The sequence below is a fragment of the Macrobrachium nipponense genome, chromosome 45 (assembly GCF_015104395.2).
Source record: "Macrobrachium nipponense isolate FS-2020 chromosome 45, ASM1510439v2, whole genome shotgun sequence".
Lineage (NCBI taxonomy): Eukaryota > Metazoa > Arthropoda > Malacostraca > Decapoda > Palaemonidae > Macrobrachium > Macrobrachium nipponense.
This window is the reverse complement of record NC_061105.1, coordinates 2,750,782-2,775,765: the sequence shown is the minus strand read 5'-3', so window position 1 is coordinate 2,775,765 and position 24,984 is coordinate 2,750,782. Positions and strand designations below refer to the sequence as shown.

Sequence of the window (24,984 nt, the reverse complement as noted above, 5' to 3'; positions counted from 1 at the left end):
TTTGTTACTCTGTCAGTACATATCCAGGGCATGAAACTATGCAGCCATAAATATGCTATTATTATTATTATTATTATTATTATTATTATTATTATTATTATTATTATTATTATTATTATTATTATTATTATTATTATTATTATTATTATTATTATTATTATTTGCTGGAAGAAGACCTTCATGAATACATGTTTTATTGAGAATAATGGCTACGTCAGCCGCGTTTTATTTTGTATAGAAGCTGCTCTCTATTCTTCTTATGGCTGACTTTTCTCCTGTAAATCAAATTGTCTATTAAGACGCCAAAGGAATCCCCCCATTTGGCGTTTTAATAGCAAATTTGACTATAGAAGAAAAATCAGTCACAGGAAGAATAGAGAGAAGCTTCTATACAAATTAAAACATAGCCATTATTTGCAAATAAAACCTGTGTTGTTATTATTATCATCATTATTATTATTATCCAGACGACGAACCCTGTTCATTTGGAACAAGGCCACAGGGGATATTCCGAATTCCAAAGAACACTAATGTGTTCATCTGAGAGATGTCGCAGAAGGGAATCGTTATTCCAGAAAGAAGAGATCAGCTATTGAGACGAGCGAGAAATCAGTTAAAAAGTTGATTGATCAAACAGGTCGAAATTACTGTATAAATGATTCAATGGGGAACTGTTTCAGGGTCGTCTCGAGCAGTATTACAACGGAATGACTACAGAAACGGGAAAGAAGGGCGGTGCATTCATTCCTCTGGGGCCGAGAGAGAGAGAGAGAGAGAGAGAGAGAGAGAGAAGAGAGGCTAACTAATGACTCATTACTGATGGTAAATAAAAATGAAATTTCCCTCATTAGCAGCTCAGGAACGCCCTTTTTTTGTTTCCTCTTATGATCGCCTTCTGTGAGTGGTAATTAGTAATTACTGCCGCCGGGAACAACAACAGAAGTGACGACGGAACCTGGGACGGAAACCCTGTCATGGCTAACTTGAACCTTACATAAAAAGACGAAAACTACTGAGGCTAGAGGGCTGCAATTTGATACGTTTGATGATTGGAGGGTGGATGATCAACATACTAATTTGCAGCCCTCTAGCCTCAGGGTTTTTTTAAAGATCTGAGGGTGGACAGAAAAAGTGCGGACGGACAGATGAATAGCCATCACAATTGTTTCCTTGTACAGGGAAATGAAAGTAAACAAACTAAAAGACAATTACACACACGAATAAACAGCAGTAGTGCCCACGACGCCCTAGGGAAAACTCGTCCCACATTCCAGGGCCCTTTGTGCAACAAGCCTAACTATCAAGGCTAATCCTCTGTGCTTCTCCCCTGCGAGGATTACTTGAATTCCTTCTCCCACCCCACCACCCCGCGCCCTCTCTCCCTTTCTCTCCCTCTCACTCTCTCTGGCACTCGCAGATTGTACAAACAACAGGCCCTATAGGTTTTAACTTTTCCTTCTATCAGATCTAACAACACGTCCTGAACCTGTCCAATATATATATATATATATATATATATATATATATCATATATATATATATATATTATATAATATATATATATATATATATCTTCGTTTGCCAGTCATTTTTTTTGATCGAAAAGAAAAATTATATGAAGCCGGGATTTTATTTATTAACTTCCAAAATGCCTTATCTACTTAGTTTATATATATCTATATATATATATATATATATATATATATATATATACATATATATATATATATATATATGTTTTATATATATATATATATATATATATATATATTATATATATATAAACTAAAGAAGGTCGTATTCCAGCAAATAGATTCACAATTCCAGACAGCCAGTCTGGTTTGCAAACAGTTACCGAGTCATCAAAATTGGTTTGTGCATCACCAAAAATATATCTCCCAAAGTCTGCTTTGTGTACATATGAATACTACCAGTGTTTGGTTCCTGTGCTGAATCAAGATATGAACAGAGCTATCCAAGTCTAGTGAGTACAATTAGTCTTGACATCAATTGAATATGAAGGCAATGTGACAAGACCACACCGCATACCCTGGCATCAGGTAAGCATCTTTCTGTCAAACTTTCCACCATGGGCCAATGGTGCAACGTTTGGCACCCAGATGCCAAAAGATGCCCCAAGGGATGTATCCGCGTGCTAAATTCCCGAGATGTATATACTAGTGTTGCACCAATCCCAGTTTTTAATTTTTTTTGCTATGACCTTAGATTAGGTTGGTTTAGGTTGGGTTAAGTCAGGTTATGTTGGGTTAGGTTACGTTGGGTTAGGTTATGTTGGGATAGGTTAGGTTCCGTTGGGTTAGGTTGGGTTAGGTTACATTAGGTTGGGTTGGGTCAGGTTAGGTTAAGTTGGGATAGGTTAGGTTTGGATATGTTAGGTTCGGTTAGGTTATGTAAGGTTGGGTTGGGTCAGGTTAGGTTGGTTTAGGTTAGGTCAGGTTTGGATAGAGGTTAGGATGGGATAGGTTAGGTTGGGTTAGGTTACATTAGGATGGGTTGGGTCAGGTTAGGTTGGTTTAGGTTATGTAAGGTTGGGTAGGGATAGGTTCGGTTTGGATAGGTTAGGTTGGTTTAGGTTATGTAAGGTTGGGTAGGGATAGGTTCGGTTTGGATAGGTTAGGTTGGGTTGGGTTAGGTTAGGTTGGGTTAGGTTAGGTTAGGTTGGGTTAGGTTAGGTTAATTTGGGTGTGGGAAACATAAAAATAAGATTATTTCCAAGAAGATTATATGGTTAGTTTTTAAGATATGGCGTCCTGCCTTATCAGGGAAGGCCCAGTACTCGTTTACAGTTCGGGATTATGCAAGGCCAAGGCCCTTCCCCACAAAAGAGGACACCTCACCCCCAAAAACAAACCAACAGAAAACCAAAGGCTTCTAATAAGATTTCGAGCCACGACTCACTTCTGGAATCCATGTAGGTCTCTCTGATCATGGTGACGAAGGGGTTCCGATCATAGCCGTGGTGGTACGTGGCGTCCCAGCTCCTCGTCGCCTGGATGGAGATGTTGTGGCGGGGGAGGGTCCTCACGATGGTCCTTGCCACCCTGTTGAAGTTTTCGTCCGGGGAGTTGTTGTAGAAGAAGGTCACCTGTTTGAGAGAGAGAGAAAAAGAGAGAGAGAGGGGGGTGAAAATACAGAATAGGCTGTTGAGCGTTCGAAGAACGATAAAGAATAGGTGTCCATCTTTGAATGAACAGGAACTGATATAAGATAGTTCTGTATTAAATAGAATAAAGAATAAGCGTTAGATCTTTGAATGACTGTCATCGGGAAGCTCTGGAAATGAATAACTGTCAACATGAAGCTTTAGAAATGAATAACTGCCATCCTGAAGTTCTGGAAATGAATAATTGTCATCGTGAAGTTCTGGAATTGAATAACTGTCAACATGAAGTTCTGGAATTGAATAACTGTCATTGTGAAGCTCTGGAAATGAATAACTGTCAACATGAAGCTCTGGCAATGGATAACTGTCAACATGAAGCTTTGGAAATGAATAACTACCATCCTGAAGTTCTGGAAATGAATAACTGTCATCGTGAAGCTCTGGAAATGAATAACTGTCAACATGAAGTTCTGGAAATGAATAACTGCCATCCTGAAGTTCTGGAAATGAATAACTGTCATCGTGAAGCTCTGGAAATGAGTCACTGCCATCTCTCTCTCTCTCTCTCTCTCTCTCTCTCTCTCTCTCTCACTCTCTCTGAGCTAATCCACCTCCCCTTCAAGGAGACCCACAATAAAAGCTCAAGGCTCATTTGCATGAAATTCAACATTATAGAAATATGAGTGGTAATTGTACTGTTTTTCTTCAATTTTGCTTTGTTGAGTTAGAATCAGAGAAATATTTAAACTTCTCAAATCAGTTGATGCGACAAACGTAAAAATAGAGCCTCGAGGCAACCAAACAGGGATGGGCACAAAATACATAATCCTCTCTTCGCGTGATTCGCAGGATTAATAGGAACTTGGGAGCAGCGAGGCAGTTCTTAAGAACTTCCACGATCCCTTCTTTTATTGGGAAGATATGATGGAAGAACAGATGGATAGAAGTTTGTCCAGAATTGCGCAAAGGAAATGCGCAATTCTCTGCGACTTGTTTTGGGTGAGTGGACATCGGTACTGATTAACAGATAGAGAGAGAGAGAGAGAGAGAGACCTTACAGACCTTACAGACCTTACATCTTGTTCGGGTTGCCCCAGGTATCTTAGTGTGAGGCACCTCTAATGTCTACCAGAGAGTTGCTAGTGCATCTTCCGGTATATTTTGCATCTTCCAATCTTGGATGGTCTGGGATGCAGCTTAGATATTGGTAGAGCTTATTCTTAAACACATCTACGCTCACTCCTGATATATTCCTCAGATGACCTAGCAACGCATTGAATAGACGCTACATTGTCGATGCTGGCGAGTAGTGGATTAGTGTCCTGTGTGCTTTCCTTATTTTTCCTGGTGTAGTTTTGGGCACTATTAATCAACCTCTGCTTGCTCTTTCTGATATTTTTAGCTCCATGATATTTTCGGCAATTCCTTCTATCTGTTTACATGCCTGAATTATCATGTAGCGTTCTCTTCTCCTTTCTAGACTATATCATTTTAAAGATTGTAGTCTTTCCCAGTAGTCAAGATCCTTATCTTCTTCTATTCTAGCTGTAAAGGACCTTTGTACACTCTCTATTTGTGCAATATCCTTTTGATAGTGTGGTTACCATATAATATTGCAATATTCAAGTGGACTACGAACATACGTTTTATAAAACATAATCATGTGTTCAGCTTTTCTTGTTTTGAAGTGCCGTAACAACATTCCCATTTTTGCTTTACATTTTGCCAATAGAACTGCTATTTGATCATTGCATAACATGTTCCTGTCTTCATCACAAGTAATTTCTCTACTTATTCTTGTATCATCAGCGAAACTACTCACTACCGAGTCCTTAACATTACTGTCTATGTCTGCAATCATAATAACAAACAGTAATGCAGTGAACACCGTACCTTGGGGCACACCGGATATTACCTTAGCTTCATCCGATTTCTCATCGTTTGCAATAACTATCTGTTTTCTGTTGTGTAAAAATTCTTTTAAACATCTTCCTACTTTGTCCACTATATTATGTTTTCTAATTTTCTTCGCTAATATATTATGATCTACCTTGTCAAAAGCTTTTGCAAAGTCTAGATAAACCACATCTGTTTCTTTTCTGTTTTTCATATTTTTGTAATTGTTCTCATGGTGGACTAACAGTTGGGTTTGTGTACTTTTTCCGGGTACAAAACCATGTTGTCCTATATTAAACAAATTATTTTTTATTAAATGTTTCATAATATTTTTCTTCATTACCCTTTCATACACTTTCATAATATGTGATGTCAGACTCACAGGCCTATAATTTCTTGCCTCTAGTCTTGATCCACTTTTGAAAGTAGGGGTAATATAAGCTAATTTGTGCTCATCATAAATCTTGCCTGTATCTACACTTTGTCTTAATAATATTGCAAGTGGCTTTGCGATAGAATGAACTACTTTCTTTAACAAAATAGCAGGAACACCATCAGGCCCTGCAGCAGCTCCATTTTCAATTTCATTAATAGCCTGCACAATATCGGCTTCATTAATATCTATGTCTGATAAATATTCACTATTTTCATCCCTTATTTCTGTATCATTATCTTCATTATCAATTCTAGGAGTGAATTCTCTCTTATATCTTTCTGCCAATATGTTGCATATTTCCTTTTTTTTATTCGTTAATCTCCCTTCAATTCTTAGAGGGCCTATTTCTATTCTTTTATTCATCTTTTTTGCATACGAGTACAATAGTTTGGGGTTTTGCTTGATATTTATTAGGGTTTTTTCTTCCAAGTCCCGTTTTTTATTTTCTTTTGATTGTATAATCTTTTGTTCTGCTTTTTCTATCTTACTTTTTAGTTCCATCACTTTCCATACCTTTTTTTCTCTTACAAGACCTTTTTTCCACTTTCTGATTTTCTAGAAGAAGATCCTTCTGTCTTTTGGTATGCATGACTGATGTTTACTTTTCTTCTTCGGTATATATTTATCCACTATTTTCCCTATTTTATATAATATCTCTGTATTTACCTTTATATCATCACTTACAAAAATGTTATCCCAATCTTTGTTTAATTCTTCATTTATTTCTGACCATTTTACATTTTTACTGTAGAAGTTGTATTTTCCATATCCTTCCCACTTTTTCATTTCTTGCTTAACTCCGTTTTCACTTGCTTTGGAATGGACTGTTAATTCTATGACATTATGGTCTGAAATACTTGCATTATAAACTATTATTTCTTTAACATAATTCACCTCGTTCACAAATACTAGGTCTAAAGTATTTTCCTTTCTTGTTTCAGGTGATTTATTTATTGAATGTTGTATTCTAGTAGCATATCTAATAGCTTTCCGAATTGCCTCTTATCTTCTGCACTACTATTACTCTCTTTTTTATATGTATAAATACAACCACAATCTCCTATTCGTTCTTTCCAGTCTACGAAAGGAAAGTTAGTCTCCGGATGGGAGAATAGTCCAGTCATTGTGATTTCTACATATATCATCCAATTTTGCTATTATTGTGTCAAATTCTTTAGTATTAGGGGGTTTATATATTACTATGTTCATTAATTTTTCAGGTTCAAATTCTACCACTATTAGTTCACATTCTGAGTTACTATATTTCTCATATATTTTTACTTGTTTTTGGTCTTTCCCATATATCGCAGTTCCCCCTTGATTCCTATTTTTTCTATCTGATCTATAAGTTTTGAACCCTTTTATTTGATCATCATTACCATCTCTTGGGAATACCAGGTTTCACTTATATTCATTATATCTATTTTCTTTTCAATTTGGGTTAGTTCTTCTAAGTACTCTATTTTTCTTTTTGAGTTACTCGTAACTAAACCCTGCGCATTCATCACTATGATTGTTTGCATGTTATCTCCTTCATTTAATATGGGTAATAATAAGGATTTTCCCATGTCTCTTTCCTGTTCTGGTATGTTGTTATTTTCTTCATTTCCAGAAATTCTGACATTAAAAAATCCAACTTTTCCAAAATATTTGATCTTCCTTCATAATTATTCATTTTGTGTCTGAATCTGCAATTTTCTCTGTATCTGCACCATCCCCTAGCATCGTATATACAGTGTTTATCTCTTGAGCTGTAGTATCTTGGAGTTGATGCTTGGAAATTCTTTGCTGACACTCCATATCGCGGTGATGGTTTGCTTTTTTCCTTCACCTCATGTTCTTTGTTCCTCTCTTTATTTGTTTCTTTTCTATTTTGAATTTTAACTGATTATTTGATTGATTATGAGTCATGGCTACAGGGTGCATATATTTACATTTTTTGTTGAACTTACATCCTCTTCCTTCTTTTAGGTTTTTGCATATTTTTGAGAGAGAGAGAGAGAGAGAGAGAGAGAGAGAGAGAGAGAGAGAGAGAGAGAGAGAGATAGGAGGACCTAGCATAAAATCGAGAGAGAGAGAGAGAGAGAGAGAGAGAGAGTGATAGGAGGACATAGCAAAAAGTCTAGAGAGAGAGAGAGAGAGAGAGAGAGAGAGAGAGAAGAGAGCTAGAAGGTCATAGTATAAAGCCTAGAGAGAGAGAGAGAGAGAGAGAGAGAGAGAGGAAGAGAGAAAGGAGGACATAGCATAAAATCTAGAAAGTGAGGGGAGAGGCGAGAGAGAGAGAGAGAGAGAGAGAGAGAGAGCTGAAAGGTCATAGGATAAAGGCTAGAGAGAGAGAGAGAGAGAGAGAGAGAGAGAGAGAGAGAGAGAGAGCTATAAGGTCAGCATAGTTAGTGGAGAGTCTAGAGAGAGAGAGAGAGAGAGGAGAGAGAGAGTAGAGAGAGGAGATCGAGAGAGAGAGAGAGAGAGAGCTGATAAAAGGTCATAGCATAAAGTCTAGTGAGAGAGAGAGAGAGAGAGAGAGAGAGAGAGAGAGAGAGAGAGAGCGAGAGAGAGAGAGAGAGAGAGGCGCCCGAATAAGCTAGCACATCACTGAAGCGCCAACGGCCATTGTCCTGAACACTTGTCCGGGACGTGAATGGGTCCCGATTGAAATGGAAAGGTCGTATTAGGTCAAACTGTGACCCCCGCCCCCCTTTAGGATCGATCTCCCGGACTGAGGCGTTCGCTCCCAACAATGCACGGACAATATTCCTCTTCTTGCGCTGCCTTGAAGGAATTAGTCTCTCTCTCTCTCTCTCTCTCTCTCTCTCTCTCTCTCTCTCTCTCTCTCTCTCTCTCACTAGACTTCATGCCATAGCATCCTTTCTCTCTCTCTCTCTCTCTCTTCTCTCTCTCTCTCTCACTAGACTTTATGCCATAGCATCCTTTCTCTCTCTCTCTTTCTTTCTCTCTCTTTTTCTCTCTCTCTCTCACTAGACTTTATGTTATAGCATCCTCTCTCTCTCTCTCTCTCTCTCTCTCTCTCTCTCTCTCTCCAAGGAAATATCGAAATGGATGCCCTAAGGATAAGGATGCTGGTCTGCCTGGTAATGTGGGGTTCGTATCTCTCTCTCTCTCTCCCGACCTCTCTCCTATTCCCATTTCCAGTGCTATCCATATTCTTCCACTTCTTCCCTTCAGTCGCAGTATCCAGTAGCTCTTAAATGACCCATCGTCTTTTTCGCTTACTTGGGGAGTAAGCCTGCAGACTACTTTGTTGTTGTTGTTGTTGTTGTTGTTGTTTTTGTTGGGTTAGGGAAGGTCTATGGAAGAACCTCCAAAGGTCTGTGAAAGGTGTTTCGCGTTGAGTTAAAGATACAGGAATTTTAGGATAGGATATTTATGATTAATTTACTAGAATGAAAATGTAAAAAGATAAATAATGTGCATGTTAAACAGTACGGAAATATTATTGCTAATAAAATATAGCACATTTATTATAATTTTCGTTGGTGAAACAACGCTCTATTTGACCGTAGATTTTAACACGTTTTTACCTTAAGTTAGGAATAAAATTAGCAAGGGATCAACCTAGCAAGCGTCCAGCGTAAGCTGGAGGTCGGATCACGTTTTGGCATTATTCTAAAAATGAATCTAAAGTGAAATGTTCAACTAGTCCTCACGCCCGAAATTCATAGTTTACAAACGTCGCCCTCTGAGAGAGAGAGAGAGAGAGAGTCTCCTCTTAATCCATCACAAAGAGAACGCAAAACCACCTTTATCGAAGGGGGAATCCCATCCCAATAAACGCTCTCACATCTTCCTATACCGATGGCAATTTCGCTTCCTCTGTAAGGCCCAATATCATCCCATTTGATATCGGCTTTCGTGCTGTAGGGGGAGGGGGAGGGGGAGGGGGGAGGGGAAAGGTCACAGAGGATAGTAGAGGGCCGTCATGAGAGATTGTTTGGGTAAACAGGTTAGGAGTCTAGAGAGAGAGAGAGAGAGAGAGAGAGAGAGAGAGAGAGAGAGAGAGAGGAGAGAGAGAGAGGGATCCTCGAGGTCCGTCTAACTGACGTAAACGAAGATCAAGTTGGTAATTCACCCATATGATGATCTATGTCCAATCATAACTGAAAACAGTTATGAAATTTTGGATTCCAGCTCATATATATATATATGTATATATATATATATATATATATATATATATATATATATATATATATATATATATATTGCAGTGGAAAAACATCCGTATTTGTGCCGTCGTTCCAAGGCTGTGATAAAAGAATGAATATTGTAGATTATTATGAGCACAAATAAATCGTACAATGATCTCTCTTGAAACCAAACGTACGTAATTTATTTTGAATTAATGTAATCTACAATTTCTATTCTTTTATCACCGCCTTGAAAATGAGACTTGATGTCTTGGAACGTTGGCTCAAGTAAAGGTGCTGTTTCCGCTGTCCATATATATATATATATAAAATATATATATATATATATATATATATATATATATATACATATATATATATATATATATATGTGTGTGTGTGTGTGTGTGTGTGTGTGTATGTATATATAGCAGGTCAGCAAATACACATATAAAACCTCCAGGGGATGTCCATGATACGAGATGTAATAATGACAATTTATTCTAAGAAACGTTTCGCACATTAAATTCTCTGTGCATCATCAGTCTGAAAGAACATAAAGACACATTTCTAAGTAAAATACAATAAAAGTGCAAAAAACAGGAATTCACATATACTAAAAATAGTCTTAAAATTATATAAAAGAACAAAGTAAAAAACAGGTTAAAAGAGACTGCTTAAGACACCAACCGTTCATTGTGTTCCAAAAACCATTAACAAAATAATTACGAAATTCTCACAGCCACCAATACCAAATTTTAATGTCCCCAAAAGACTATTTTATGTTACGATTCCTTATATTTCTGACTTAAAATTTATATCCAGCCTCACACGAATTATTGAACATGAGATACCATGCCTTAAAGTTAAGCTCATATCTAGCAATCCCTGCACAATTGGTTCCTTTTTTAACTATAAAGATCGCCTTCAGCCTTTTATGCGATCCAACGTTATATATAAATTTACATGCCCTGGATGTCCGGGCTCTTACGCCGGATCAACTCGAAGGCTGTTAAGGGTCAGATATTGCTCTCACTTGGGCTTCAGCTTTCGTACTGGTCAGAGAATAAAACAACCTGAATTTTCCAAGAATCATGCCTCTCATTGTAAAATAGAAGTACAAAAAGAACAGTTTTCCATAATAGACCATGTCAAACAGCCTGACCATTTAACTACCCTTGAGTCTTTGTATATCAAGAGGCTTGTTCCCTCCCTCAATAGTAATACGTCCTCAGCAACTCTGTACCTGGCATAGTTGAAGTCGTTTATTTTAACGTGTCTTAGTTCATTCCATCTTCTCTCCTCACAATGAACGGTTGGTGTTTAAAGCAGTCTCTTTTAACCTGTTTTTTACTTTGTTCTTTTATATAATTTTAAGACTATTTTTAGTATATGTGAATTCCTGTTTTTTGCACTTTTATTATATTTTACTTATAAATGTGTCTTTATGTTCTTTCAGACTGATGATGCACAGAGAATTTAATGTGCGAAACGTTTCTTAGAATAAATTGTCATTATTACATCTCGTATCATGGACATCCCCTGGAGGTTATATTGATATATACTATAGATATATTTATATTATAATAATATATTATATTAGATAGCTATATAGTATATCTATATATTTGATAATATGTATATTATAGAATATTATTAATATATATTATATATAGAATAGATATCTATTATTATATCTAATAGATCTATATATCTATATATAGATAGATATATATATTTTATATATATATATATCTATATATATCTATATATATATATATTATATTATAATATATATAATATATATATATATATATATGATATCTATCCTATATATAGAATAATATATATATCTATATATATATATAGATATCTATATCTATCTATATATATATATATATATATATATATATATATATATCTATAAATATATATATATATATATATATATTATATATAAATATAATACATATACATATATATATATATATATATATATATATATATATATATCATATATATATGACATTTATCATTCCCCTTAACATCCAGCAGCTCACGTTCATTTGATCTCCCTCCCTCCCTTCCACCCTCCCTCCCAAAGGACCTCTCCTCCTCCTCTCCTCCTCCTCCTCCTCCTCCTCCTTCCTCCTCCTCCGCCTCCTCCATCCATGTCCCTCCTCCTCCTCCTCCTCCTCCCTCTCCCTCGCCCAAATCTCCCCCCAGCCCCTAGGCATAGCAAGCGAGTCAGACGCGTTATCAGAAATGCTTTAACCAAATTAAACTCGGTTTGCAGGACAAAGCTCGATCTCCTAAAGGCAGGAGAGAGTTATACAAATGCAATTAATTCCCGCGCGGATAGGTGAGTTGACCCTCGTCTCCTCATCCTTGCTATTAATAATGCGGCAATGAGCATTAAAAAAAAAAAATGGCAAAACGAGAGATCTCGGAGATCTCTGGTTTCATATTTCAGACTTCAGCGCGGGTTGACTCGTATGTAATAACCTATGCCACGGCTGACGACAATGAGAGTAAGTATAATGATGGTAAGTTGATTTAATGTAACATAATGTAACAGCTTCGTAGCACTGGGGAAATATAATCTCCACTGGATGAAATGACAAGCTTAAAAGGAGGGGCTCTAAAAGTCTATGGTTAAAACATTTCGCATTTCAGATATACCTGCTGTTGAAAATCATTAGGAAGACACTGTGAATGGTCAGTAAAACCTGCTTCTAGAGATAGGTGGGCGCGCGATGTCTCCTCTTAGGATGGACCATCAAGCCATTGAGTCATCCTAATCCTTGTACCTCCTTGTGACTCTGTCCATCAGGGCTTTAAGCTGAAGGCTTTACAAAAAGAAGACAAAGAACTGCCTCAGGTTACACTCTTACAGCGTTCTTGGGTGAATCACTTCGCCCGTAAGTTCTCTAAGCACCGGGTTACTAACCACGACGCTTTGTGGTCCGCCTCTGCGTCTATATTATACTCCACCTCTTTGATCTTCATTAACATCAACGCTAGCAGCAGCAGCAGCAGCAGTAGTAGTAGTAGTAGTAGTAGTAGTAGGCGGGATATGCCTTTGAAACGGCTCCTGAGAGCTTCGGGCAAGAAGAACTACTCCCTCCTTGGCTTACCCTGGTCTTTGAATCGGCTCTCTCTCTCTCTCTCTCTCTCTCTCTCTCTCTTCTCTCTCTCTCTCTCTCTCTCTGTTGTTTGTGGTATTCGAGACCAGGAACTTTTTAATGACAAAAAGAATAGATAAATAGATGGGCTAAAGTTTCTTCGGAGCAGTCGAGTTTTCTGTACAGGAGCTACAGCGTGTAATCAAAGCCATCGGAAATAGTAGATCTATCTTTTGGTGGTTCTTGGGTTGACGACCAAATTATTCCAAAGTGTAAAAAAAATGAATGATACACAATTTAAAAAAATTAAAAAAGGCGCCCAAGCCGATGGACCAAATACTCTCGAAGAAGAAGGAGAATAAGAAGAGAGAGAAAAAAAAGAAATAGAATTAAGAAATAATCTGCCACATCACAGCATATTTCCACCTGAGTACAAAGGTAACGTCCTTAATTACCGATACTTAGTCGTTTACCTGTAGTAGAGCTGCCTTGTCCTAATTGAGGGAATTTATCGTACCTGTCATCGATACTCATTGGATGCCAGATGCGTAATGAGTGTGACAGATGAAATCTCTCTCTCTCTCTCTCTCTCTCTCTCTCTCTCTCTCTCTTACACACACACACACACATTAGGAGGAGACTGTGAATGAACAGTAAAACCTGCTCCTAGAGATAAGTGAGGGCACGATGTCTCCTCTTAGGATGGACTAACAAGTCTTTGAGACATCCTAATCCTTGTTACTCTCTCTCTCTCTCTCTCTCTCTCTCTCTCTCTCTCTCTCTCAAGTTCACATTCTCCAATAACCCAGAACCTCTACAGTTCAAGAGTGGCACAAAAAAAGTAGAAAATAATAAAATCAAATTAAAAGAGAAGAAAAAAAAAAACAACCAACCTCTGGGTTTATTGAAACGAAAACCAATAAATCCAGGCGGATCGCTTCCAAAAAGTAATCCCCACGTTAAGACGCAACATCGGATTGAAATCAATCCAGACCGGGGTAAACAAGGATGATTTGTTTGTTGGTCGAAGTAGTTAATCATCTACCTAGAAAAAATGTGTGTGTTTGTTTTCGCTTGCTCGGGTTGTTGTTGATGTTGTTGTTGATGTTGATGTTGGGGGCAAGGGGGGGGGGGGGAGGGGGGGAGGGGGTTAGAAAAGGTCTGAGGACGAGCCTATAAAAGGTCTGAAAAAGGGGTGCGTTGGCGTTGAGTTAAAGATACGAGAATTTCAGGATACGATATTTATGATTTATTTATCAGAATAAAAATGTAAAAAAATAACCCTTTTCTTTCGTATCTCGCCAAAGGCCATCAGTCATTTTTATCAAGATTACGACAGAAAATTAATTTCTTTTTTTTTTCATCTGCTCTTCATCAAGTTTTGTCTGTTTTTTTACTCACCTGAAAGAGAGAGAGAGAGAGAGAGAGAGAGAGAGAGAGAGAGAGAGAGATCGCTTCCTCTGAACACTTTCATATTATAAAGGTGAATGAAAAGTAAAGAAATAAGCACAAGAATCCTTAAAGAGAGAGAGAGAGAGAGAGAGAGAGAGAGAGAGAGAGAGAGAGAGAGAGATCGCTTCCTCTGAACACTTTCTTATTATAACAATGAATGGAAAGCAAAGAAATAAGTAACAAGAATACTTAAAGAGAGAGAGAGAAGAGAGAGAGAGAGAGAGAGAGAGAGAGACCTTACAGACCTTACAGTTCGTTCGGGTTGCCCCAGGTCCCTCAGTGTGAGGCACCTCTAATGTCTACCAGAGAGTTGCTAGTACATCTTCCGGTATATTTTGCATCTTCCAATCTTGGATGGTCTGGGATGCAGTTTAGATATTTGTCGAGCTTATTCTTAAACACATCTACGCTCACTCCTGATATATTCCTCAGATGACCTGGCAACGCATTGAATAGACGCTGCATTGTCGATGCTAGTGCGTAGTGAATTAATGTCCTGTGTGCTTTCCTTATTTTTCCTGGCATAGTTTTGGGCACTATTAATCTACCTCTGATTGCTCTTTCTGAAATGTTTAGCTCCATGATCTTTTCGGCTATTCCTTCTATCTGTTTCCATGCCTGAATCATCATGTAGCGTTCTCTTCTCCTTTCTAGACTATATAGTTTTAAAGATTGTAGTCTTTCCCAGTAGTCAAGATCCTTAACTTCTTCTATTCTAGCTGTAAAGGACCTTTGTACACTCTCTATTTGTGCAATATCCTTTTGATAGTGTGGGTTCCATATCATATTGCAATATTCAAGTGGACTACGAACATACGTTTTATAAACCATAATCATGTGTTCAGCTTTTCTTGTTTTGAAGTGCCGTAACAACATTTCCATTTTTGCTTTACATTATGCCAATAGAATTGCTATTTGATCATTGCATAACATGTTCCTATTCAACATCACACCAAGGTCTTTAACTCCTTCCTTATTTGTGATTGTCTCATTATTAGGTCCCTATATGCATGTAGCTTTCCTTCTCTATCTCCATAATTTATTGATTCAAATTTATCAGAGTTAAATACCATCCTATTTACCTCTGCCCAATCATATACTTTGTTAAGGTCTCTTTGTAGCGCGTTCCTATCTTCATCACAAGTAATTTCTCTACTTATTCTTGTGTCATCGGCAAAATTACTCACTACCGAGTCCTCTAATCAAGACAGGCTAATGAATTTATCAGGCATTATTAGCACTATAATAACGCATATTCTCTGTGAGTTTTATCATCCTACAGGGAAAATAAATGATTTTATGAAAAAAAATGTGAAATTCAGGGCCCCTTGTACTGAAGGTTATTTGGTGATCGGTGAGAAACTACAGTCTTGAATAGAAATTCGGTCTGTAGGCGTGTTGGTATATCCACCTAGAACATGCACATAAAGTATTATCAAAATAGAACAGTAAATAAGCACGTTATAACAAAAAAAAGAGCAACAACTTAGGGTAAGTTCAGCGAAAGCCCCGCCGAAAAATGAGACTATAGCTAGGAAGAAATATTCAGAAAAAATTCAAACCTCGATTTAGGGACAAAACCTTCTGAGAGTTTGTAGTTATTATGTCACTTGATAGCCTAAAACATCTAAAAATTATATTATTTAGGACAATCAAAGAAATACCCCCAACCCCCTTCCCGAAAAAACCAAACCAGAGAAAAAGCGAAAAAGCGATTTTTTCTGAGGACAAGAAACTTGAAAAATTAGTTTAGATACCCCTAAAATGGTTTTCTGAGATGAAACTACTCGTAGGAAACGTAGAAAACGACATCGACCAATTTAGAGAGATATACTATAATATTTATAATATTTGCGATTTCCATATTTATCGGCTGCGTTTTCGCTTCAGTTGTTGCTCTCTCTTTTTTTGTTGTTACGTGCTTATTTACTGTTCTATTTTGATAATGATTTATGTGCATGTTCTAGGTGGATATACCAACATTCTCTCAGACCGAATTCTATTCAAGACTGTAGTTTCTCACCAATCACCAAATAACCTTCAGTACAAGGGGCCCTGAATTTCACATTTTTTTCATAAAATAATTTATTTTCCCTGTAGGATGATAAAACTCACAGAGAATATGCATTATTATAGTGCTAATAATGCCTGAAAATTTCATTAGCCTGTCTTGATTAGTGTATTTTTGGCAAATATTTTCACGATCTTTTACGATCGGCACCCCTCCAAAGTGGAGCCTACCCTTATGTTTTCTAATTTTCTTTGCTAATATATTATGATCTACCTTGTCAAAAGCTTTTGCGAAGTCTAGATAAACCACATCTGTTTCATTTCCGTTTTTCATATTTTTGTATATGTTCTCACGGTGGACTAACAGTTGGGTTTGTGTATTTTTTCTGGGTACAAAACCATGTTGTCCTATATTAAACAAATTATTTATTATTAAATGTTTCATAATATTTTTCTTCGTTACCCCTTCATACACTTTCATAATATGTGATGTTAGAATCACAGGCCTATAATTTCTTGCCTCTAGTCTTGATCCACTTTTGAAAGTGAGTAGGGGTAATATATGCTAATTTGTGCTCATCATAAATCTTGCCTGTATCTATACTTTGTCTTAACAATATTGTAAGTGGTTTTGTGATAGAATGAGCTACTTTCTTTAACAAAATAGCAGGGGCACCATCAGGCCCAGCTGCTGCTCCATTTTTAATTTCATTAATAGCCTGCACAATATCGGCTTCATAAATATCTATGTCTGATAAATATTCACTATTTTCATCCTTTATTTCTGTATCATTATCTTCATTATCAATTCTATGGGTGACTTCTCTTTTATATCTTTCTGCAAATAAGTTGCATATTTCCTTTTTTTCATTCGTTAATCTCCCTTCAATTCTTAGAGGGCCTATTTCTATTCTTCTTTTATTCATCTTTTTCATATACGAGTACATTAGTTTGGGGTTTTGCTTGACATTTAATAGGGTTTTTTCTTCCAAGTCCCGTTTTTCATTTTCTTTTGATTGTATAATCTTTTTTCTGCATTTTCTATCTTACTTTTTAGTTCCATCACTTTCCATGCATTTTTTTTTTTTGCAAGACCTTTTTTCCACTTTCTGATTTTCTGGAACAAGATCCTTCTGTCTCATGGTATGCATGACTGATGTTTACTTTTCTTCTTCGGTATATATTCATCCACTATTTTCTCTAATATTTTATTTAATATCTCCGTATTTATCTGTATATCATCACTTACGAAAATGTTATCCCAGTCTTTGTTTAATTCTTCATTAATTTCTGACCATTTTATATTTTTACTGTAGAAATTGTATTTTCCATATCCTTCCCACTTTTTTATTTCTTGCTTATCTCTGCTTTCACTTGCTTTGGAATTGACTGTTAATTCTATGACATTATGGTCTGAAATACTCGCATTATAAACTAATATTTCTTTAACATATCTTCTTCTTCACACAAATACTAGATCTAAAGTATTTTCCTTTCTTGTTGGCAGGATATTTATTTGTTGAATGTTGTATTCTAGTAGCATATCTAATAGCTTTTCGAATTGCCTCTTATCTTCTACACTACTATTACTCTCTTTTTTATATGTATAAATACAACCACAATCTCCTATTCGTTCTGTCTACGAAAGGAAAGTTAAAGTCTCCGGATAGGAGATTAGTCCAGTCCTTGTGATTTCTATATATATTATCCAATTTTTCTATTATTGTGTCAAACTCTTTAGTATTAGGGGGTCTATATATTACTATGTTCATTAATTTTTCAGATTCAAATTCTACCGCTATTAGTTCATATTCTGAGTTACTATATTTCTCATATATTTTTCCTTGTTTTTTGTCTTTCCCATATATTGCGGTTCCCCCTTGATTCCTATTTTTTTCTATCTGATCTATAAGTTTGGAACCCTTTTATTTGATCATCATTACCAGTCTCTAGGGAATAATAGGTTTCACTTATATTTATTTTCTTTTCAATTTGGGTTAGTTCTTCTAAGAAGTCTATTTTTCTTTTTGAGTTACTCGTAACTGAACCCTGTGCATTCATCACTATGATGGTTTGCGTGTTATCTCCTTCATTTAATACGGGTAATAATAAGGATTTCCCTATGTCTCTTTCCTGTTCTGGTATGTTGTTATTTTCTTCATTTCCAGAAATTCTGGCATTAAAAAATCCAACTTTTCCAAAATATTTTATCTTCCTTCATCATAATAATTCATTTTGTGTCTGAATCTGCAATTCTCTCCGTATCTGCACCATCCCCTAGCATCGTTTATACAGTATTTATCTCTTGAGCTGTATCTTGGAAATTCTTTGTTTACACTCCATATCGCGATGATGGCTTGCTTTTTGTCTTCACCTCATGTTCTTTGTGCCTCTCTTTATTTGTTTCTTTTCTACTTTGGATTTTATTAATTAATTGATTATTTAATTGATTTTAATTCATGGCTACAGGGTGCATATATTTAAATTTTTTTTTCGAACTTACATCCTTTTCCTTCTTTTAGGTTTTTGCATAATTTTGGATGTAGATCTCTGCATTCGTCCTCATAACCGTCTATACCCTGTTTTTTTCATCTCTCCATCCGCCTGTGGTGTTTTTGCATGGCAACACTGCGTCCCGGGCTTTAGATAGTTACATTCAGCTTACATTCAACGATTATAATAATATCCTATTTCGAATATCAACGGTGTAATTCGCATACAGTAAATAATTAAAACACTTTTCAGTTACAAATGTACACCAAGATATCCTTTTATTTACCTAAAACTTACACATAGCGTAACTATCTAAAGCCCGGGACGCAGTGTTACCATACAAAAAAAAAAAAACACCACAGGCGGATGGACAGATGAAAAAAAACAGAGTATAGGTATGCACATTTACCATAGATTTCATAATTGTGACATACCTTGGGATGTTTGTAGTAACATCTTTCCTTCTTTTCCAAAGGGTGCAGACTTTGTCTTTCTTTTCTATTTCTTCTATCTCTATCTCATCAGTATGCAGATCTGGGTAAAGCCTCTTCGGGATTTTATTTTGTGTTGTCATGTCATAATTAATTTCTGTATGCTGCTTGATTGCCTCATATACATTATCTATGAGTATCTCTGCATCCATACTCCTGTCTTGTTCTTTGTATTCATTATTTTATTTTCATTTCAGTTTTGTTTTCTTCTCTTCCGTTTTCCTCTTGTTCCTCTTCCTCTTCTTTTTCTTCTTCTATTTGCACATCAAGTCTTGATTTAATAATATTGTCTATCCATGAGAGACATGTTGAGCAAAATACTCTGGTATCTTACACATATTTTGCATGACCTCAGCACATTGTGGATGCGTGGGAATGTTGCATGCTGAACATTTTCTGATCAGGTTTTGTGGATTAACTATGCTATACCACACCTTACACAGTTTGCATGCTTTGGGCATTCTTTTTCCTATTGCATCAATTAGTATATTCACAATGTTCACCTTATTCATTTTCTTTGTCGGAATATGTTGATTGGTGTAAATTTTCTTTATAAATCTCTTGACCACTTGAATTTTATTTGGAACTCCTTCAATTAGTTTCATGATGTTTTCTAATTATTTATTCCAGTTTGAAGGATCATATCCTTCCAATATGTCTATGAATACTTTTGTGTCTTTTTGATTAGGGCTGTTATTGATCTCGTAGATGAGAAATGCCAGTTCCCTTCCTGCTAACTCATCATATTGCAGATCTGCAAGAAGAGCAAGATTTCGCCATCTCCTCCCGCATTCTGAGCTTACTGCCATCTTGATCTGATTTGCAATACTTCACTCGATAAACTAACTTAGTAGACGCTTTATCCTACTATTTTCACACTCATCTTATCGCCGACAATTCACGAACACTTCTAGATATAATTCGTTTTCTAGTCGTATGTTAAACGCGTGATATCGGTTGATTTATCAGACTTTGCACAAGTACATCTCACCAAGCAAAATAGCACTACTCGAGAGGAGAGAGAGAGGAGAGAGAGAGAGATGAGAGAGAGAGAGAGAGAGAGGAGAGAGAGAGAGAGAGAGAGAGAGAGAGAGAGAGAGAGAGAGAGAGAGAGAGAGAGAGTTGAAGCTCGAGGCATCAAAAGATACGAAAACTGGAAAGCTAAACAAACAGAACTAGAGCATTTGAGAAAAGCATGAGTAGAGTTCTTTTTATTTGCACGAACGAAGGAATATATTCCCTCTCCTCTCTCTCTCCTCTCTTCTCTCTCTCTCTCTCGCTCTCTATTCTCTCTCTCTCTCTCTCTCCTCTCTCTCTCTCTCTCTCTCTCTCTCTCATTTTCTTAAGTGCCTCTTCCATAATAATTCATGAATGGAATATGAATAGTGAGGAGTGAGGGAACAATGACGCAGGCTGTATTTAAGAACGACGTGAAAACACCGCCAGCTACCAGGGACTTTTTTAATATCTCAGTGTACGAGGTAGACTTTTTTTTTGTGCAGAGCACAAATATTTACTTTATCAATGATTACTGCCTTTGGGAGATGAATTCTCGCCGTATTCCCTCGCTGGCGCGTGCGAGGTCATTTCGTACGCCGGATGGAAGGACCGCAATTCTTTCAAAAAAACATACACATATAAATCTGGAAAAATTTCTACCCCCCCCACCCCCCTCCCCCCCACCCACCACAACTGTAATTGGGAGGATATGGATTCTAAACGCCGAGACTTTTGTTCTTTTGTTGAACACATTCCCAGTTATAAATCCGTATAAGGGGCATGACTGACTGACGTAATGCCATCCAATGACTTCGCAGTTACTACGGTCATCATAAACTGCTCGAAAAAAATAATTACGTGAATAGTCTCTGTTCTAAGACAGAAAAAAACACTTAGGTAAGCATGAAAGGTTGAGAGAGAGAGAGAGAGAGAGAGAGAGAGAGAGAGAGAGAGAGATTTCTAACTTTGCTAGACGAGGATTTACCAGCTCGAAATAATCACCCGCACGCCAATCTTAGAAATTAATATATAAATAAAAAATAGTAGATAAATATAGATAAGATCAGAATTACAGAAACTTTCTGAAAAGAGTAGTGAATGGAAACAGGACGAATTATTTTCCTCTGGGTTATCTTTGATCCTTTCAAAGAGTGAAGTACAGTACCCATCAGATAAGACCGGCCACAGTTATATATCTGACTGCCAGATCCGTATTCTCCTCAGGAACCAATTCAGAAGTTTTTTTTTTTTTTTTATCAAATTCTGGAATGATAGTCAGCGCCACCATTCATTTTCTTACATTTTATTTGAAAATATAAAAAATAAAAAATACCCAGTGCTTTGTGAAGAATCAATCGGGTATATCTGTAGACGTAAAAGTTCTTTGGAAAAGTTATTCGTCTCCAAACATAACAAATTGACAAGTTTTAGTCAAACTGGCTTGTCAGGCATTTGACAACGTTCAGAGTTTGTTATATTTTATTCTTCAACTCTCCCAGAACCTGAGGACAAAATACTGAAACAAATGAAAAGACTTGGAAAATCAACTCGAAGGACTCAGCAGAGACAATCCTTTCGAATAAAAGGCAAGGCGTGATCCGACCTCCAGCTTACTTTGTCAAATGGAGCGTTGGTTTACCAACGGAAATCAAAATAAATTCGGTTTACCTTCTTATAAATCATTTTTCTGAACTGCTTAGCATGCACATTATTTTTTCACATTTTAATTCTAATAAATAAAAGCATAAATATCATATCCTGAAATTCCTGTATCTTGAACTCAACGCGAAACACCTTTTTCAGACCTTTTTAGGCTTTTCCAAAGACCTTTCCTATCCCCCAACAAGAACAACAACACCAAGGGAAAAAAAACAACAACGGAGTAGTTTATAGGCTTACTCCCCGAGTAAGCGATAATGTCACAGCTTCGTAGAGAGAAGAAAGGCGCACAATTCGCCTGAAACTAACAATGACGAAAATATCCATAAAAATGTGCCAATAACCATATCTGACAGAAAACGAGAACCTCTGGATGGTACACTTAGGAGAATTAATGTATGTCATCTTTACACTAGGCACTACGGGAGGGTGTGGCCACGGCACTCCCGAAACTCGGTTTACAGAAGCTCTGTCGACTACCACATTTATTGCTGTCCTCGTATAGCATCTTTCAGTCATAGCAAGATCGTTCAGAAAGCTACCACGAATTTCAACAAGTGCAGGAAGGTAATTAACAAGGATGTCCCACAGGACGAGTGCGTGGTCGAAAAAGGGGGGATCCTATTAAGCCCGAACCTGTCAAAAGGCAAGGAAAAATGAAAGGCTGAACGAACAGGGGAAAAAGGCCTCCCTATCCATTAAAAAAATCGTTCTCAAAAAACGGTTTCACTACTGAGTTTCCAACTCGAAAAAACGGTTTCACTACTGAGTTTCCATCGCTACTGAGTTTCGTTCTCAAAAAAGGGTTTCGCTACTGAATTTCATTAAAAAAAACGGTTTCGCTACTGAGTTTCATTAAAAAAGAAAAAAAACGGTTTCGCTTCTGCGTTTCATAAAAAAAAAAAAAACGGTTTCGCTTCTGAGTTTAATTCTCAAAAAACGGTTTCGCTACTGAGTTTCATTCTCAAAGAAAAGGTCTCGCTAACGGTTTCACCATTTTCCCTTCATCCGAGACCAAAAGAGGCTTTTAAAACCGACTTAATAGTTCCCCTTAATTAAAAAAAAAGGTCCCGGAATTATTATTAATCATTCTGAAATTTAAAATCATATTAACCCCAACGTTTCATTAACGGAAAGCTTTACAAGCCTTTCCCTTAATTAATTAAAAAAAAAATTTTGAAACTTTCTAATAGTACTTCCTCGGAATTGAGAGAAACTAAAAACGTAATCCAACCAACTTTTATCATTCACCAGAAAAAAGAAAGGTTAAAGAAAGCCTCAGTCTTGCACGCTCCACGAGAGAGTGGAGAGGTTGTTGGCGGAGGGGAGGGGGAAGAGGAGACACCTTTAATACTTTCCTTTAACAGAATTAGGATAATTGTTATTAAGAGACTCTTCGATATCTTCCCGTCCAGACCATAAAAGATTTTTATCTGAAAAACATCGACGGGTTACTGGCATCGTATTAAACAGCCCGTTTTATTCACACGGCTCATTTCGTACACCTCATTTTCTCTGATGGATTTTTTTGCCTTTAATGAATTATTTATAATCCGATGATTATTGGAGATCGGTTCCATGACTTTGCAAGGACATTTTCACGTCGAATCAGTATAGGTCGCACAATCAGCTACAGGGTATGTCAAAATAACAAGTGCTTTGTTTGTTTGTTTGTTTTTATGATAGGATAAGTTTTATTTTTTGCTTTCAATAGAAATTTTTCCCATTTTTTTTGTCTAGTGAAATTACTTGTTTGCTTTCAATAATCTATTTAAGATTATTCTATAAATTTATTCTGCGTGAACTTTTAAACATTAATTTTTAACATTTTATTTTGCGTCCAATAAGATAACTGTCACGCTGCAAAATAATAATCCTCAGGCTGAAAAATAGTGATTATCACGCTGAAAAAATTATGATAATCACGCTGAAAAATAGAGATCATCACGCTGAAAAAAAAATAATTATCACGTTGAAAAATAGAGATTATCACACTAAAAAATAATAATAATCAGGCTGAAAATTAGAGATTATCACGCAAAAAATTACAATTACGCTGAAAAATAGAGATTATCACGCTGAAAAAAATAATAATTATCACGTTGAAAAATAGAGATTATCACGCTAAAAAATAATAATAATCAGGCTGAAAATTAGAGATTATCACGCAAAAAATTAATAATAATAATAAGTACGCTGGAAAAAATTACAATTACGCTGAAAAATAGAGATTATCACGCTGAAAAAATAATTATATCGTTGAAAAATAGAGATTATCACGCTAAAAAATAATAATAATCAGGATGAAAATTAGAGATTATCACGTGAAAAAATTAATGCTAATAATAACCACGCTGGAAAAAATTACAATCACGCTGAAAAAAGATTGACTGTCACGCTACAAAATAATAATAATTGTCACGCTGAAAAATAATCGTTATCACGCAAAAAAAACAATTATAATCCCGCTGGAAAAGATTGATTATCACGCTACAAAATAATGATAATTGTCACGCTGAAAAAACAATCGTTATCACGATCAAAAAAAATTATAATTACGCTGAAAAAGATTGATTATCACGCTACAAAATAATAATAATTGTCACGTTGAAAAATAATAATCGCTCTCACGCTAAAAAAAAAAAAAAAATCAATTGTCAAGCTGAAAAATTGCCGTTATCACTCAAAAAATTATGATGATGACCGTACTGAAAAATAATTCGCGTCACGCTGAAAAACGATAATCGTCGTCATTCTGAAAAAATAATAATTGTCACTCATTAGAAGGTTCTGCTAAAGGTACAACTGTATTAATAATAATAATAATAATAATAATAATAATAATAATAATAATAATAATAATAACAAAGCAAGATGCCGTAAAAGGAATACAATTTTCCTGTAAGATTTCTCCTCCCCTTCTATGACGGGGGGGGCGGGGTGGGTGGCGGGTGGGGGGCGTGGGGCGTTAACCCCTAACAAAAATCAGACCAGGAGAATGAATTTAATTCGACTTATATCAGAAACTTTTCCAATATTTTTTTTAAGGGGGGGGGGGGAGGTGTTAAGGTGGAGCGAGAGAGAGAGAGAGAGAGATTTTCTCTCTCTCTCTCTCTCTCTCTCTCTCTCTCTCTCTCTCTCTCTATGATTTCCC

The 24,984-nt window shown here is 36.4% G+C and overlaps 1 protein-coding gene across 1 annotated transcript in view; it reads right to left on the bottom strand.

Moving 5' to 3' along the window:
- LOC135214277 (guanylate cyclase 32E-like) overlaps positions 1 to 24,984 on the bottom strand; it is a gene marked incomplete at its 5' end in the record, with an annotated part of 104,568 nt that overhangs the window by 78,204 nt on the left and 1,380 nt on the right. The window contains 1 exon segment of the mRNA XM_064248398.1: positions 2,920 to 3,106. Coding sequence (XP_064104468.1) covers positions 2,920 to 3,106 — 187 coding nt within the window.